At 37.9% G+C, this 18,259-nt stretch overlaps 3 protein-coding genes across 3 annotated transcripts; 2 read left to right on the forward strand and 1 right to left on the reverse strand.

Annotated features, from left to right (window-relative positions):
- Window positions 1-3,834: 3,834 nt before the first annotated feature.
- On the forward strand, window positions 3,835-4,784 carry LOC147789175 (thaumatin-like protein 1b). Its single transcript, XM_087118170.1, has 2 exons — window positions 3,835-3,916; window positions 4,018-4,784. Exons 1-2 carry the CDS (start codon window positions 3,865-3,867, stop codon window positions 4,695-4,697), a joined length of 732 nt encoding a protein of 243 aa, XP_086974296.1. The 5' UTR covers window positions 3,835-3,864; the 3' UTR covers window positions 4,698-4,784.
- Window positions 4,785-11,765: 6,981 nt separating this feature from the next.
- On the reverse strand, window positions 11,766-13,451 carry LOC147789176 (uncharacterized). Its single transcript, XM_087118245.1, has 3 exons — window positions 12,623-13,451; window positions 12,379-12,580; window positions 11,766-12,210 (listed from the first exon to the last, which is right to left on the reverse strand). The coding sequence occupies exons 1-3, from the start codon at window positions 13,449-13,451 to the stop codon at window positions 11,766-11,768; spliced, it is 1,476 nt and encodes a 491-aa protein (XP_086974371.1).
- Window positions 13,452-15,818: 2,367 nt separating this feature from the next.
- On the forward strand, window positions 15,819-16,745 carry LOC147789177 (thaumatin-like protein 1b). Its single transcript, XM_087118169.1, has 2 exons — window positions 15,819-15,900; window positions 16,002-16,745. Exons 1-2 carry the CDS (start codon window positions 15,849-15,851, stop codon window positions 16,679-16,681), a joined length of 732 nt encoding a protein of 243 aa, XP_086974295.1. The 5' UTR covers window positions 15,819-15,848; the 3' UTR covers window positions 16,682-16,745.
- Window positions 16,746-18,259: the final 1,514 nt, after the last annotated feature.

Below are 18,259 nucleotides of genomic sequence, written 5' to 3' on the forward strand. Positions count from 1 at the left end.
GGGTCATGAATGGTGATTATTTTCATAATTGTTGTAATTTCTATTAACAAGGCTTAGGAGAGGAATTATTCCTAACCCTTCTATTACCCTTCAAGTCTCCTTGCTATGGAACTAGAGTATTAAAGAGGCATTGCTCCCTCTCTTCTCCCGAATAAGAGAACAATTATGTATGTAAAGTAGCTAATTAAACACACATGTAAATCATTAAAAACAACTCTTTAATAAACTAAAATCATACCGTCAACATACTTAAACTATATAAAACTCTCTCGCCTCCCCTATAAAGTTTAGCTCTCCATACAAACTAAATTAAACAGAGGAATCCGCATCTTCATCATGTAAAATTGATGGAATAAGGAAAGAGAATAAGAAAATAGAGAGTTATCCCGGTTTGTTGCCGTTCGTCAATAGAAGTTCCCTTCTCTTGAGCTCTCACGTCCACCTCTTTGCCCTAATCAATCCTTGTCGGTCTCCTCTTCCATTTGCTGTCAACAGTTGCTGGATTAGGGTTTTCTTATTCTTCTCTGGTTTCACAGCAGTACACTGCAGCAGAGGCTGCTGCTGTGTAATTCGATTTTTCTCCCCAAAGTGTGGCTCTCCTCCTCTTGGCCTTCCTTTTCCTTTTATATTGAGCATGGGTTCCCTAACACAAAAGGAATAAGTTGTCCACATAGGATGTTTCTCATGAGGTAATCAATGACCCACTTGGACTGCTGATGTGGATTTAAAATTTCTATGTCATCCCTCATTTTTTTCCAGATTTGCTCCTCCATAGTTCAGCATAAATGTCTGAGATTTTACCACATAACTCAATTAAATGTACAATTAAGTTCGATTTATGCCAAATCATATTTTTTTTCATATTGAACAGCAATAAACGATTTCATGCTCACTAAGTAGAATAAATGGGGTAAATAATGAGAAAATGGTGAATAAGAGTGCTATATTAAATACAAAAAGACTTGATATGACTCTACCTTTAGAGAGTTATCACTAAGTTCTAGTTCGTCTTCTCCTATGACACATATTGCCTCTGCATCCCATTCATCCTCCATCTTCTTTCTAGACCAACAATTCCTGGACATGTGCTCTTTTTTCTCGTAAGTGTACCAAATACCTCCAATTCTCTTCACTTGAGAGTTATTCATTCTTCTGATATCTCCTAGGTTGTGAAGTTTCTTGATGGTTTTTTTCCTTTGTCACCATTTTTATATCCACGTTTGGTAGATGACTTATTGTTCTTCCGACTTTCACTCGTGTAGAGTGCTTCTCCACCCTCTATCACTCTCTAATGTGATTCCTCCCATTTCTTCTCCGACTGTGGTCTCCATTTGCGCAAGGCACCGTTAGAATCTCCCCTAGCGGTGCAGTTTCACTCCCGCTAACTATCTCCCAAAAGTCTTGTTTTATAAATAGGACATCATGCATGTTGCCAAAGTGTTCTAGTTATTGTTGTTGAGTTTCTTGATTTCTCCAATGATTTTGAAATCACCCATCGTATTGGTTATATCACACTAATACAAACAAGTTTTTTCGACACAAAACTTTCAGTCTACTCACAACATAAAGAAACTCACCCATCGTGTTGGCTATATTTCAACAATACCAAACAAGTTTTTTCGACACAAAACTTACAATCACAGACTACTCGTCATACAAAAAAACCCACTCACTAATAATCTCAAGAAATCATTTCTGATATAGAAGATGAAACAGAGTTGCAACCACATAGCATATTAAGAATTTCAAGAGATCAGACACCCTACACCAACCTCGCTCTAATACCATGTTAGGAATCAGACTCTCCAAAATGGTATGATATTATTCACTTTGAGCATAAGCTCTCACGACTTTTATTTGGGCTTCCTCAAAAGATCTCATAACAATATAGTTTACTTATAAACAAATGATCATTTCCTAAATTAGCCAAAGTGAGACTCCATTTCAACATTGCGTCTTATTTTGGGTTGGGAAAAGTGCAGATTTTTTAGAAAGTGAATCTTATGATATGTTGGGAATTTCTTACCATAATCATACACGTCTCGCAAATGTATGGCCTACTTTCTTCTTCTTCTTTTTTTTTTTTTATTTTTTATTTATTTATTTTTTATTTTATTTTAATTCTCTTCTTGCATATTTCTTTTCATTCCGTTTTTCAGCTGAATTTGGGCCACTTAGCTTTCTTGACCACTTGTTATGATAAATAAAATTTTTCCTAATATATATATATATATATTGACTTTTCTTGTACCATTTGACATACACGTTTGTACCATTTGACATACACGTTTTTACTTAATTAATGTTGTAATAGTCTCATTCGATAATGTTTTCTATGTAGACGGTGTTACATTTCTTCTAATCGGTCGAATGACTATAAATTTTTTTAAAAAATTACAATGATAACCCTCTAAATATAGGAATTTACATAATTTCAAATTCACTAAAACTGAACCTGAAAGGAAAGGTATCTAAGAGTTGAAATGGCTAGATATAGAGAAAGGTTAGGAGGTGTGATCTTGAGAAAAGAAAATCTCTTACAAAATAAACATTTACTATGGGTGGTTGTCCTTATGCCCTAATTTTAGCTCGAACCTATGTCCTGACCTATGTCAACATACAATCGTCCCAACTTTAGTACCATATTCTTAACTATGAGCATTCATACATGCTCAAATAGGGAGATACCACAATCAATCACCTGGAGTAAACTTTGCATTTTCAAGATCACCAAAAGCATAATTCACATTCACAAAACATACGTGCAAATTCATTAGGGAGATAATTCAATCAATCACCTGGAGTACGGATCTCATTTTCATTATAAATTATCAAGCACAACGGAAAATTTCATACACCGAGCCATTTATAAATCTCATTCTAAAGGGTATTTAAGACATTTGTAACATCATTTATAACATCATTTATAACATGCTTATCTTTTCAATGATCTAGATATGCATATTCTAGCAAATATAAGGCAGATTATGTCGGCATGCTAGCAAATTCTAATTATCCCTACAAGTATCTCTTAAGGGAATCTTAATGACTACTTACTTGGCCATACCTGTTTTGCTCGTGCTCTTTTCTACTTGCCCAACACTCCAAATTTTTTAGAAACTTTCGTGGCGGGCTATAATTCAAGTTATAATAGGCTTAGTGTTGCAATTAGACTAGAGAGTACAAAACTCACCCCTTTCACTTTTGCATGGAAGTAAATTGCACGCTCATTGTCACGGTCATGCTTGTCTAAGGCGTGCTACTTGTGGCTGCGTATCGAATGTCCCGGTCTTGTCATAGTCGTATGCATGTTCCAAATCCCTTGTACTTGATTTCATGTGTAGTTAGGTTTTTATTATTCTTGTCATGTCAATACAAGGGTGTACGATCGTTCACCAAAATCATGTCTATACCCACCAGGGCTAAAATGCCCAAAAATGTACTATACAAAGATGTGATAAGATGTCAATTTTTCTTACCTATGTTATATGCTATTAAAGTGGTGGTTGATTCTTATTTCTTTTTAGCCTATATCCTTTGCTTTCTTTCAAAATTTTGAAATGAAAGATATTTTGGAGACATGAATTTGGGTATTATACAAATTGCAATTGGGGCAGCTATTATGAATTTATAGTTATCCATAATTATACATTTCGGGCAGACATGGGTTTGAATGTATATTACAAAAGTATGCATAAATACACAATTGAATATACATGGTCAACTTTGTAATAGACAAAATTAGCAGCCTTTACAATTTGACTTGGCCAAATTCATCCACTTTTAGTATAAATAGGAAGGTACCCATATCCCATTTTCAATACGACTCACCATATTACTTAGCAATCGAAGAAAGTTGTTGAAATGGCATTCATCCAAGCAACCCTCTTCACTCTTGCTTTGCTATTCTCCTCTTGTAAGTATACATAATACATAATCACCTTACCTTAATACTCATTTTTGTTGTGTGTTCTTCAAAATAATACCCTTGTGTCTGATTATGGTGTTGTTAAACAGCCCATGCAGCTACCATTGTTGTTAAAAACAATTGTGGACATACCATATGGCCAGCTACGTTAACAAGCGGTAGCGGACAACCCCAACTCGCCATGACTGGATTTCAATTAGCTTCAACAGAGTCCCAAACTCTCAATGTCCCTACACCATGGACTGGTAGGATTTGGGCTCGAACCCGCTGCTTCACAGATGACTCTTCAAGGTTTTCTTGTGAAACGGGAGATTGTGCCTCTGGCTCTAGAGATTGCAATGGCGCTGGAGGAATTCCACCAGCTACGTTAGCTGAATTCACATTGGCACCAAACGGAGGCTTAGATTTCTATGATATCAGCCTTGTGGATGGCTTCAACTTACCCATGTCCATAACTACAAATGGCGGAACAGGACAGTGTGTGTCCCCCAAATGCTCTGCAGATGTGAATGGAGTTTGCCCATTACATTTGCAAGTCAGGACGGCTGATGGGATCGTGATTGGGTGTAAGAGCTCATGCCTCGCATCTAACCTCCCAAAGGATTGTTGCACAGCCGAATTTAACGACCCAAAAGTATGTCAACCAAGCGACTCTGCCAAGATCTTCGAGTCCCAATGCCCCCAGGCTTATAGCTATGCTTATGACGATGAAAACAGCACTTTCACATGCAGCGCTGAACCCAACTATGAAGTTACCTTCTGCCCATAATCATCCACAAACTATGTATTTCAATCAAATAAATCACTAATAAATAATGTTCAATGCTATTAAAGGAATAAAATCCATCTTATTTAATCTTCCTTCAATAATCTTACTTCAAATATGAGGTCTTAAGCCACCCACTTCCACTTCCATTGCACCGTGTGATCGTCGGTCATCAATGATTTAGTCATCCTCGTAATCGATATGTTCTCCCATCATTTCTATAAGCACTAGTTCGTCTTCATCTATGAAACATATTGTCTCTGCATCCTATTCATCCTCCATCTCCTTTTTGTGGTTTGAGCATCTTGAATCAAATGATCCAGTCATAGTCGTAATCGATATGTTCCCATCATTATCATGAGCTCTAATTCGTCTTCTTCTATGATCCATTCATCCTTCATCTCCTTTTTAGACCAACAATCCCTGGACATGTAGTCTTTTTTCCTGCAAATGTAGCAAATACCTCCAATTCTCTCCACTTGAGAGTTAGCGTAGCAAATCTCTCCGATTGTCTTCCCTTGAGAGTTATTGTCATTCTTCTGAGATCTCCTAGGTTGTGTAGTTTCTTGATGGTTTTTTCCTTTGTCACCATTTTTGTATCCACGTTTGGTAGATGACTTATTGTTCTTCCGACTTTCACTTGTGTAGCTCCCATTTCTTCTCCGACCGTGGTCTCCATTTGCACAAGGTACCGTTACAATCCTCCTTTGGTGGCTTAGTTTCACTCCCGCGCGCTAACGGTCTCCCAAAAGTCCTGTCTTTATAAATAGGACATCATGCATGTTGCCAAGTGTTGTAGTTATTGTTGTTGAGTTTCTGGAATCCTCAAACGATTTGGAAATCACCCGTCGTGTTGGCTATATAATAGTAATACCAAACAAGTTTTTTCGACAGTCACAGACTACTCACGACACAAAGAAACTCACCCATCGTGTTGGCTATATCATAGTAATACCAAACAAGTTTTTTTCAACACAAAACCATAAATCACATACTACTTGCGACACAAAAAAATTCACTCACTAATAATCTCAAGAAATCATTTCTAGTATGGAAGATCAAACAGAGCTGCAACCACAGAGCATACTAAGAATTTCAAGAGATCAGACACCCTACACCCTCGCTCTGATACCATGTTAGGAATGAGACTCTCCAAAATGGTATGATATTATTCACTTTGAGCATAAGCTCCTGTTAAGGATATTTAGTAATAAATTATAGGTTACCATATATATCATATTTGATATTTTATTAGAAGGTAAATATCTAGATATTTGCCTTCTTACGATATGTACCTTTCCATTTATTGTTATTTCCCTTTATTACTCTTTCTGTATACTTGTAATGTACTTGATTATAAATAAGATAACTTTCAGACCATCTATGTGTGATGGATTAATCAAACATTATTATGGTATCAGAGCCATTTTGGTTTAGCAACCCGGATCCTTTCTTTTCAATGGCTTTTGAAATCTTCTACTGTTCTTCTCCACCATCACTGCTGGCTTTGACGCCGCAGGGGCAGCTTCCATGACTGCCACATGCGGAACTGATTGACTACTCTTCCGCTCCACCCTTTTGACCTCCAAATCACCCTTCGCCATACTTTGTACATACAACCTTACCTTTCCAACACAATCGATTTTCCCTCAACCAATATAGTCTCTTTCATTTTCTTTCCAATCCTCCCTTCATCTTCACATAAACCCTAACCTAAACTATCAACCTTCTGCAGAGATTTACCTTTCGAATCTGGGCGCCGCACTGGCCTCTTCGCCAACCAAGTTGCCACCGCCCTTCTAGCCAAAATTGGCTCCTTCACCCACTGTGGTCACTCTTCGAGCTTCAACATTGTCTTTGTCTCTTGCTCTAGGTTTCCTCTTCTACTTCTTGGGTTGACATATTCTCACCAGAGCCAAGGCAGCATCGTCGGTAAGCGACGCTCCCTCTTCATGGGTTAGACATATTCTCGCCGAACCCAAGGCAGTATCGTCGCTGAGCGATGATCTCTCTGCAGTTTTCGATGGCCAGGAAAGTGTTTCTCTACGCCTCCTCTGAACCAGGTTGTTGACATCTTCACGAAAAGTGTTTCTCAACCTCTCTTTGAATTTTTTAGATTCAAGCTTCACGTTCGTTTAAATCTAACGCTTAGCTTGCGGTGGTGTGTTAAGGATATTTAGTAATAAATTATAGTTTGCCATATATATCATATTTGATATTTTATTATAAGGAAAATATCTAGATATTTGTCTTCTTACGATATGTATCTTTCCATTTATTGTTATTTCCCTTTATTACTCTCCCCATATCCTTGTAAATTATTTGATTATAAATAAGATAACTTTCACATCATCTAGGTGTGGTAGATTAATCAAACATTCTTAGCTCCCATGACTTTGATTTGGGCTTCCACAAAAGATCTCATAACAATATAGATGTATTTTTTACTTATAGACCGATGATCATTCCCTTAATTAGCCCATATGAGACTCCATCTCAACAATCAGTCTGTTTTATGGGTTTGGAAAAGTGCGGATTTTTCAAAAAGGAAATCCAGATAGAGAATCTTATGATATGTTGGGAATTTCTTATGATAATCATACATGTCTAGCTAATCTATGGCCTACTTTATTCTCCATTTTTTTTTTAATTCTCTTCTTGCATATTTCTTTTCATTCTCTTTTTCAATCGAATTTGGGACACTTAATTCTTTCTTGACCACTTTTTATGATAAATAAAAATTTTTGAGATATATTCTTTCTTTTACCTTGTTCACGTTTTTACGAGTGAGGAATCTTTCTTTACGTTAATGCATTACCATATTTTTAGCTGCACATTTGGACCATGTTTAGGTAGAATCACCCCTGTTTTTCAGCAAAGCAAATCTCAAGCTTTAGTTCTCTCTTTTATTTTCTTACGCCTTCTTTCTGTTTTCATTTTCTCCCCATAAATTTTTTTTTGGCTGTTTTTCATGATTTCCTCTCACCAAAGTTGATTTCATCTCTGAAAAGAGATCAGGGCTTACTATTAATGGATCCCTTGACTGATGTTTTCTTCTCTAAGTCAGGTTGGATCTAAATATGCTGAAGAAGTGTTCTAAAAAAAAGATGTGAGTGGGAGAATGCATTTACAAAATTTTTGTTACGGAACGAATATGGGCAAGAAAAAAAAAATATAAGTTTATAAAATAAAAAATGAAATTGATTATGTAATCATGGTTATGTTCAAGTTATGAAATGTACTTCTCACGTTATTATTTTAAACTCACAACTTTCAAAAGTCGTAATACCATTGCTCATATAATCGAGTAGCAAAAGTCAAGACCTAACTATTTGCAAAAGTGAAAAAAATGATTAAATATCGTATGTAAGACTTGAGAAGTAAGTGTCTTTTTTGACCTCGAATATGGATTTGTCGCTAATTATATAAAGTGAGAGATTGTAAGAGATAGAACCTATTAGATGTTGGATGATGAAAGTCCCACCGCTAATTTAGAGAATGATCATGAGTTTATAATCAAGGAATACTCTCTCCATTGACACGAGACATTTTAGGGAAGCCTAAAGCAAAGCCATGAGAGGTTATGCTCAAAGTAGACAATATCATACCATTGTGGAGAGTCATGTTCCTCTAACATGGTATCAGAGTCATGCCCTAAACTTAGTCGTCTTGATAGATTGGTAAATTCTTAAATGTCGAACAAAGAACTCCAAAAGAAAAGGAGTCAAGCCTCCTCGAAGGCATAGTAAAAAATGACTAAGACTCCAGAGGAGAACTCCATATCCTTGTAATTTATTTGATTATAAATAAGATAACTTTCACACCATGTGTTAGATTAATCAAACATTCTTAGCTCCCATGACTTTGATTTGGGCTTTCTCAAAAGATCTCATAACAATATAGATGTATTTTGTACTTATAGACAGATGATCATTCCCTTAATTAGCCCATGTGAGACTCCATCTCAACAATCGGTCTGTTTTCTGCTCAAAAGATCTCATAACAATATAGATGTATTTTTTACTTATAGACAAATAATCATTCCCTTAATTAGACCATGTGAGACTCCATCTCAACAATCGGTCTGTTTTCTGCTCAAAAGATCTCATAACAATATAGATGTATTTTTTACTTATAGACAAATAATCATTCCCTTAATTAGCCCATGTGAGACTCCATCTCAACAATCGGTCTGTTTTCTGCTCAAAAGATCTCATAACAATATAGATGTATTTTTTACTTATAGACAGATGATCATTCCCTTAATTAGCCCATGTGAGACTCCATCTCAACAATCGGTCTGTTTTCTGGGTTTTGAAAAGTGCAGATTTTCCAGAAAGAGAATCCAGATAAAGAATCTTATGATATGTCGAGAATTTCTTATGATAATCATACTTGTCTAGCTAATCTATGGCCAAATTTATTCTCCATTTTTTTTTTTATTCTCTTCTTGCACATTTCTTTTCATTCTCTTTTTCAATCGAATTTGGGACACTTAATGCTTTCTTGACCTTGTTCATGTTTTTACGAGTGAGGAATCTTTTCTTTACGTTAATGCATTACCATATTTTTAGCTGGACATTTGGACCATGTTTAGGTAGAATCACCGCTGTTTTTCAGCAAAGCAAATCTCTGTTGGTGACAACAGAAAACTGAAGTGAGATTGAGAGGAGGAGTGATTTGAATGATGGGGAGGGAGGTCCTTTTATAGGGGGATTCCCGGAGTTGGTTGAGATTTGTGTGGATGAAATTGAATTCACCTCCTCCTTCTCTTCGGCAGTAACTCATTCAAACTCTATTATTAGCTTCAACACCCTCCCTTAAACTGAATTCTGCGGAAATCAGTGTAGGACTTCACTTCGTCATCTTGATATACATCTTGGATTCTGCACATCCCCATCTTTCTTCTAAGCTTCTCGAAGAATGGTTGTTTCAAGGGCTTTGTGAATAGGTCTGCGATTTGTTCATCACTTCGGCAAAAGTTGAGTTCAATAATGCCTTCTTTACACAAATCACGCAAGAAATGAAATCGAACATCGATGTGCTTGCTCCTTCCATGCAACACAGGATTTTTAGACAACTTAATAGTTGACATATTATCACAATATATAACCGTCGTATCTGGTTGCTTCTGATTAAGAATTTCAAGCATTTTTCTTAACCAAATTGCTTGGCACGAGCATGCTGCTGCTGCCACAAATTCTGCTTCTGTAGTTGAGAGTGTTACAATAGGTTGCTTCTTTGAAGACCAGCAAATAGCTCCTGAACTCATCATGAAAATACTTCCTGAAGTACTTTTACGATCGTCTATATCACCTGCATAGTCGCTATCTGTATAGCCAACCATCTTCGGATCATCTTCTTTCTTGTAGAATACCCCCAAATCAAAGGTTCCCCTCACATAACGAAGTATCCTTCTTGCTGCATTGAGATGTTTTTCCGTTGGATGCTCCATGTAACGACTTATCATACTAACCGCATACATGATGTCTGGTCTTGTTGAAGTTAGGTACATCAAACTTCCCACAATTTGTTTGAAGTACCTATTATCAACCTCTCGCCCGTCAATATCCTTGTGCAACTTTAAACCCAATTCTAATGGAGTTCCAAATGTGCACTCATCCAATTTAAATCTTTCAAGTAATTCTTGAGCATACTTCTTCTGACAGATAAAGTTACCTGCGGGAGTTTGAGTAACTTCTACTCCAAGAAAATATCTCATCAAGCCAAGATCTGTCATTTCAAATTTCTTCATCATGCTCTTCTTAAAAAATTCAAACATTTCTTCATTATTGCCAGTAAATATTAAATCATCAACGTATAAGCAAATAATGATAATGTTACCTCCCTTTTCAGTTTTCACATACAACGTATGTTCATACGGGCATTTAGTGAATCCCATCTTTTCAAAATGAGAATCAATGAGACTGTACCATGCCCTCGGAGCTTGCTTCAAACCGTACAGAGCTTTCTTCAACTTGTATACTTGTTCCTCTTTGCCTTTTTGAACAAAACCTTCTGGTTGCTCCACATATACCTCTTCTTGAAGCTCTCCATGTAAGAAGGCCGATTTCACATCAAGTTGATGAATAGGCCAAGATTTCTGTGCTGTAATAGAAATTATGAGCCTGATAGTGTCTTGACGTGCCACTGGTGCAAATACCTCCTTATAATCAATTCCATACTTTTGCTTGTATCCTTTTGCAACAAGTCGCGCTTTGTACTTATCCACATCACCGTTTTCATTCAACTTGGTTTTGAAAACCCATTTTACTCCGATTGTTTTCTGTCCTCTAGGAAGATCGGTGAGCTCCCAAGTCTTGTTCTTCTCTATGGATTTGATTTCACTGTCCATAGCTTCCTTCCATTTCTTCTCCTTTACTGCTTCTTCATAGACAATTGGATCGCTATCCATAAAGAATGCAAAATAACCGCTATCACTTGATTCATAGTCCATCTCATAATCAATCATCCAATTTGGTCTCTTTCTTGTTCTTGGATTTCTTTGATTATGATCATGATCTTCTTCTACTGGTTCTTCTTGTTGAGCTTGTGATGAGCTCTCTCCATGCTCATAGTGAGGCTGAATAGGGGCTTCAGTTTGTTCTTCTTCAAGATCTACAGGAATCTGCTGATTCACAGTGATCTTTTCTTCCCATGTCCAAGTCTTCTTTTCGTCAAAGACTACATCACGACTTACCACCACCTTCTTTGTCAAAGGATCATAAAGCTTGTACGCCTTAGAGGTCTCGCTTACTCCAAGGAATACACACTTCAAACTCTTGTCTTCAAGTTTCTTCATTTTCTCATCAGGAACGTGTGCATATGCTATGCACTCAAAGATTCTAAAGTGGTCTACTGCAGGTTTTCTTCCGCTCCATGCTTCTTGTGGAGTCATATCTCTAACAGAAAAGGTAGGACTCCGGTTGAGAATGTGAACGGACCACACGACAGCTTCTGGCCAGAATTCCTTCGGGACTTCTCCTTTATTTAGTAAACTTCGAACCATGTTGAGAATGGTCCTGTTTTTCCTTTCGGCCACACCATTTTGTTGTGGTGTATATGCTGTTGTTAACTGCCTCCGTATGCCCTTCTTTCACAAAATTGAATAAACTCTTTCGAGCAGAATTCTCCACCTCTGTCAGTTCTTAAAGCCTTGACTCTTCTTCCAGTTTCCGTCTTCATAGTAGCACAAATTTTTTTGAAGCAATCAAAGGCTTTTGATTTGGCGTGCAAGAAATAAGTCCATGTTTTTCGACTAAAATCATCGATGAGGGTCATGAAATATTTCTTGTTACCATTTGATGCTGGAGAGATGGGACCACATATGTCCGAATGAATCAACTCCAAAATTGCTTGAGCTCTTCTTGATTTTCCGGATGAAAAAGAGTTTCTTTCATGTTTTGCTACTACACAGCTCTCGCAAATTTCCGTTGGTGGAGTAATATCTGGCAACCCAGTTACCATCTTCTTTGAGAACAACGTCTTTAATCCTTTGAAGTGTAGATGACCATACCTAAAATGCCAAAGTCATGTGGTATCTTCTTTCTTCACCATCAAACTTTTGGCAACGATATTTAACATCAACGGATATAGACGGTTGGTGGTCATCTTCATCTTAGCAATCGATCCTCTTTTGGAGTCATAAATCTCACATTTATCATTTTAGAATGTGATCACATACCCCTTTTCTTGTAACTGACCGATACTAAGTAAGTTGGCCTTCAGATCAGGAATGTAGAATACATTAGAAATAGACTCTACAAAGCCATTTCTAGTCTTGATATCTACCGTTCCTTTTCCCATCACTTGGAGAGTTGAATTGTTGCCGAGAGAAACCGTAGTATGAAAAATTTCATCTAAAGTTGAGAAGAATTCCTTACAACCTGTCATATGATTGCTGCATCAAGAGTCTACGACCCATACACCTTGATCTGCAACCTTCATAGCATGGAATGACATTAATAATGTTTCTTCTTCTCTTCTCTCCACAAAATTGGATCTGTAGCATTCCACCTTGGACTTGTCAAAGTGTCTCTTGCCTTTGTTTTCATAATCATTTCTGACTAGGTCTGCTGACCTGCCAACATCTCCACTTCTTTCTCGACTGCCTCTCCCACGACCTCTACCTCTTCTTTGCCCTCTACCTCTAGGGCTTGAAGCTTCACCTGGTGTGGATATTTTTAAGGCTGTCATCTCCTCTATTGCACTTGTACGATTGAGCCTCTGCTCATGTACTAACAGGGAGTTTTGGAGTTCATCTATTTGCATCTCTTCGACATTGTTTGCTTCTTCGATAGAACATACAATGTAATCGAACTTTGGAGTTAGTGATCGCAAAATCTTTTCTACGACCGCAACCTTCCTGATTGAACCACCATGCATCCTCATTTTACTTGCAAGACTTATAACCTTGCCAATATAATCATTCACCGTTTCTCCCTTTTGCATTTGGAGAATTTCAAAGTCTCTTCTGACGGCTTGTAGTTGAGCACGTTTTACTCTCGTTGAGCCTTGATACTTCCTCCTCATAGAATCCCAAATTTCCTTGGATGTCTTCTTCTGAAGCATTGTTTCCAAGATAGTCCTATCAATTGACTGAAATAAATAGTTCTTGACCTTAAGGTCCTTCAACTTCGATGCTGCCAACAGTTGCTGTTGACCAGCTGAGAGTACCTCGCCTTCATTTGGATCTTCATAACCCGTCTCCACCATATCAAAGAACTCCTTTGATCTGAGAAAATTTTCCATCAACATCGCCCAATGATCATAGTGACCATCGAACCTCGGGATGGCGGGCTGCACGTAGCTCTCAACTTGTTTTTCTGCTGCTGCAAGATTGCTCTGATACCAGTTGTTGGTGACAACAGAAAACTGAAGTGAGATTGAGAGGAGTGATTTGAACGATGGGGAGGGAGGTCCTTTTATAGGGGGGTTCCCGGAGTTGGTTGAGATTTGTGTGGATGAAATTGAATTCACCTCCCCCTTCTCTTCGGCATTAACTCATTCAAACTCTATTATTAGCTTCAACAATCTCAAGCTTTCATTCTCTCTTTTATTTTCTTACGCTTTCTTTCTGTTTTCATTTTCTCCCCCATAAATTTTTTTTTGGCTGTTTTTCATGATTTCCTCTCACCAAAGTTGATTTCATCTCTGAAAAGAGATCAGGGCTTACTATTAATGGATCCCTTGACTGATGTTTTCTTCTAAGTCAGGTTGGATCTAAATATGCTGAAGAAGTGTTCTAACAAAAGATGTGAGAGGGAGAATGCATTTACAAAATTTTTGTTACGGAACGAGTATGGGCAAGAAAAAAAAATATAAGTTTATAAAATAAAAAATGAAATTGATTACGTAATCATGGTTATGTTCAAGTTATGAAATGTACTTCTCACGTTATTATTTTAAACTCACAACTTTCAAAAGTCGTAATACCATTGCTCATATAGTCGAGTAGCAAAAGTCAAGACCTAACTATTTGCAAAAGTGAAAAAAATGATTAAATATCGTATGTAAGACTTGAGAAGTGTCTTTTTTGACCTCGAATATGGATTTGTCCCTAATTATCTAAAGTGAGAGATTGTAAGAGATAGAACCTATTAGATGTTGGATGATGAAAGTCCCACCACTAATTTAGAGAATGATCATGGGTTTATAATCAAGGAATCTCTCTCCATTGGCATGAGACCTTTTGGGGAAGCTCAAAGCAAAGCCATGAGAGGTTATGGTCAAAGTAGACAATATCATACCATTGTGGAGAGTCATGTTTCTCTAACATGGTATCAGAGCCATGCCCTAAACTTAGTCGTGATGATAGATTGGTAAATTCTCAAATGTCGAACAAAGGACTCCAAAAGAAAAGGAGTCAAGCCTCCTCGAAGGCATAGTAAAAAATGACTAAGACTCCAAAGGAGTCGAGTTTCTATTAAGGGGAGGTGTTGGATGATGAAAGTCACAACTTCGATTAAGGGGAGGTGTTGGATGATGAAAGTCACAGCTTCGATTAAGAGGAGGTGTTGGATGATGAACGTCACAGCTTCGGTTAAGGGGAGGTGTTGGATGATGAACGTCACAGCTTCGATTAAGGGGAGGTGTTGGATGATGAAAGTCTCACATCGCAGCTAATTTAGGGAATGACCATGAGTTTATAATCAAGGAATACTCTTTCCATTGACATGAGACATTTTGGGGAAATCCAAAGCAAAGCCACGAGAGGTTATACTCAAAGTGGACAATATCATACCATTGTGGAGAGTCATGTTCGTTTACCATTAGAGAGAAAGCTTGTGGGAATCTTGTAATGTTAAATAATCCCGAGTTGGGTCCGATTAAGAGATTTTTTAGATTATCTCAATTGTTTGGCCCGTAAATTTTTTCAACTCAAATAACTCTAGTTAAATAATGAACTTTTGGGCAGTAAAAAATTAAATTCGTAAAATATCTATTTATTTTGTTACGAACCCGCCACTAAATAGCTATTTATTTTGTTTCAAAATTTGTATGCCTCCTAATAACCACTAAATATAAATTCGAATTACTCTTATAGTTTATCTCTCATATATCTATGGATGTAAAATCATTGTGACAACTCCAAATAATTTCTACTAAAGTTAAGATTCCTTGTTTTATTTTATAACGAAAACAATCTATAAAGTTTAACATCGGTTAAACTTTCAACTTTCCAAAACAAACCACCATAAAATAAGTATTTTTTTAATCTGTTGCACATTTTTTAAAAGAAAAACAAGTTTTTTTTCTTTTGTTATTTTAATTTTAAAAATATTGCAAACAAAGTGGAAAAGAATGGTTGGTGGCGTGGAGAATGAAGGAATGAGTATTGTGGGAAGAAATTTAGTTTGAAATGAATGATATGAATTTGGGTATTATACAAATTGCAATTGGGGCAGCTATTATGAATTTATAGTTATCCATAATTATACATTTCGGGCAGACATGGGTTTGAATGTATATTACAAAAGTATGCATAAATACACAATTGAATATACATGGTCAACTTTGTAATAGACAAAATTAGCAGCCTTTACAATTTGACTTGGCCAAATTCATCCACTTTTAGTATAAATAGGAAGGTACCCATATCCCATTTTCAATACGACTCACCATATTACTTAGCAATCGAAGAAAGTTGTTGAAATGGCATTCATCCAAGCAACCCTCTTCACTCTTGCTTTGCTATTCTCCTCTTGTAAGTATACATAATACATAATCACCTTACCTTAATACTCATTTTTGTTGTGTGTTCTTCAAAATAATACCCTTGTGTCTGATTATGGTGTTGTTAAACAGCCCATGCAGCTACCATTGTTGTTAAAAACAATTGTGGACATACCATATGGCCAGCTACGTTAACAAGCGGTAGCGGACAACCCCAACTCGCCATGACTGGATTTCAATTAGCTTCAACAGAGTCCCAAACTCTCAATGTCCCTACACCATGGACTGGTAGGATTTGGGCTCGAACCCGCTGCTTCACAGATGACTCTTCAAGGTTTTCTTGTGAAACGGGAGATTGTGCCTCTGGCTCTAGAGATTGCAATGGCGCTGGAGGAATTCCACCAGCTACGTTAGCTGAATTCACATTGGCACCCAACGGAGGCTTAGATTTCTATGATATCAGCCTTGTGGATGGCTTCAACTTACCCATGTCCATAACTACAAATGGTGGAACAGGACAGTGTGTGTCCCCCAAATGCTCTGCAGATGTCAATGGAGTTTGCCCGTTACATTTGCAAGTCAGGACGGCTGATGGGATCGTGATTGGGTGTAAGAGCTCATGCCTCGCATCTAACCTCCCAAAGGATTGTTGCACTGCCGAATTTAACGACCCAAAAGTATGTCAACCAAGCGACTCTGCCAAGATCTTCGAGTCCCAATGCCCCCAGGCTTATAGCTATGCTTATGACGATGAAAACAGCACTTTCACATGCAGCGCTGAACCCAACTATGAAGTTACCTTTTGCCCATAATCATCCACAAACCTTATATATGTCTAAATTATTTCTACAATCATTTCAATCAAATAAATCACTAATAAATGATGTTCAATGCTATTGAGTGAATAAAATCCATCTTATTTAATCTTTGCTCCAATAATGTTACTTCAAATATTAACATCCATCTTTATTAAAATCTCCTTTCGAACTTATTTAAAAAGTTTTAAAATACACTTTCAATAGACTAAATATCCATGGATCATGAGAATCGATCATAGAGTTGAACCATAGTGCTCCCAAAACCAAGTAGCCCCACGAGTAGTACGACACTCGAAGTACCACAAGTTATGCGACATTATGCTTCATGTAAATTTATCTAACCTAGTTCGTGTTGACTTTTGACAATCGAGAGGAAATCGTTGATGGAGTAAAAAACGTCCGAAGGAAATTTGTTGGAAGAAAAAAAAAATAACCGAAAAATAACCGAGAGAGAAAGTATGTGCTCAAGACCCAAAAAAATGGGAAAATGTGAGCAACTTAATTCAGGCGCTTCCACTCGACGTGTACTTCCCACCTACTTTAATTGTGTGGGTTTAACCGAAAAATAGTTACCTAAAAAATAGTTATTTACCTTATTGTATGAACTTCGATTTGAGCTCGTGTGCCGCCAATCCAGGTGGTTCACCTCCTCCCAGTAGGTCTTCCACCCTTCGGTACCTGGCCACCAGACCATCATCGTGATCGGCATCCAACGTCGAATCTGCAGTACGAGGTGTTGCAAACTTCACTAGATCAGGGGGTGCAGCCGGAGTTGTGGTTGGGGTTGGCGTAGGCGTGCCCGGTGCAGCTACTGGTGGCGGTGACGGTTTCCGATGCTGCGCTCCTCCTTCTCCCGGCTTGGTGACGAGGTACTCCACCGTGAATTGATTTAGGTTTTGGTCTGCCTCGGTCACGTCGTTCCACTGTCAAAAGGTGGTCTCATCACAGATGACGTCGCGTGACACGTGAGCTCGCCCTTCCGCAGGATTATAGAGCTTGTATGCCTTGCTCCCAGGTTCATAGCTGATGACGACGACCTTCAGCCCCCTGGGATCGAGCTTGGCGAGGTGGGGACGCGGATCCTTCATGTATGCGACGCAGCCGAACACTCGGAGATGACGTACCGTTGGCTTCTCATTGTACCAGGCCTCGTGTGGCGTCTTCCTGTCGAGGCTTTGTGTTGGCGGCCGATTGAGGAGGTAGACGGCCGTCATTACCGCCTCTCCCCAGAACCTCCCGAGCATCCCAACCATCATCAGCAATGACCTTGAAGGAAGAAATTATAGCCCTAGAGCAAAATCAAACTGAGGAACTAGTACCAAGACCAGAAGATGTCAAATCCATCTCTAGCAAGTGGGCTTACGAAATAATGTGTCTCTTGGATGGATCAATCGAAAGATACAAGACTCAATATGTAGCTCGAGGTTCTCTCAAGAATATGGACTAGACTATGATGAAATGTTTAGTCCAGTGACGAAGATAACTATCTTACAGGTTCCTCTAGTACTTTTGGTAAATAAAGATTGGAAATCAGGGCAGTTGGATATGAAGAATGCTTTCCTAAACGGTGAG

The sequence above is a fragment of the Cucurbita pepo genome, chromosome 15, assembly GCF_057944985.1.
Source record: "Cucurbita pepo subsp. pepo isolate OVF chromosome 15, ASM5794498v1, whole genome shotgun sequence".
NCBI classification, from domain to species: Eukaryota; Viridiplantae; Streptophyta; class Magnoliopsida; order Cucurbitales; family Cucurbitaceae; genus Cucurbita; species Cucurbita pepo.

What these genes read in the sequence shown, in the direction of transcription:
- LOC147789176 (XM_087118245.1), bottom strand. Translation starts at nt 13,451, where the DNA reads ATGTTGATGGAAAATTTTCTCAGATCAAAGGAGTTCTTTGATATGGTG. An exon ending in TATGAAGGTTGCAGATCAAG is followed by an intron (nt 12,581 to 12,622) that starts GTGTATGGGTCG and finishes ATCATATGACAG; the next exon opens with GTTGTAAGGAATTCTTCTCA. An exon ending in GGTCAGTTACAAGAAAAGGG is followed by an intron (nt 12,211 to 12,378) that starts GTATGTGATCAC and finishes TTGGCATTTTAG; the next exon opens with GTATGGTCATCTACACTTCA.
- LOC147789177 (XM_087118169.1), top strand. Translation starts at nt 15,849, where the DNA reads ATGGCATTCATCCAAGCAACCCTCTTCACTCTTGCTTTGCTATTCTCC. An exon ending in TGCTTTGCTATTCTCCTCTT is followed by an intron (nt 15,901 to 16,001) that starts GTAAGTATACAT and finishes GTTGTTAAACAG; the next exon opens with CCCATGCAGCTACCATTGTT.
- LOC147789175 (XM_087118170.1), top strand. Translation starts at nt 3,865, where the DNA reads ATGGCATTCATCCAAGCAACCCTCTTCACTCTTGCTTTGCTATTCTCC. An exon ending in TGCTTTGCTATTCTCCTCTT is followed by an intron (nt 3,917 to 4,017) that starts GTAAGTATACAT and finishes GTTGTTAAACAG; the next exon opens with CCCATGCAGCTACCATTGTT.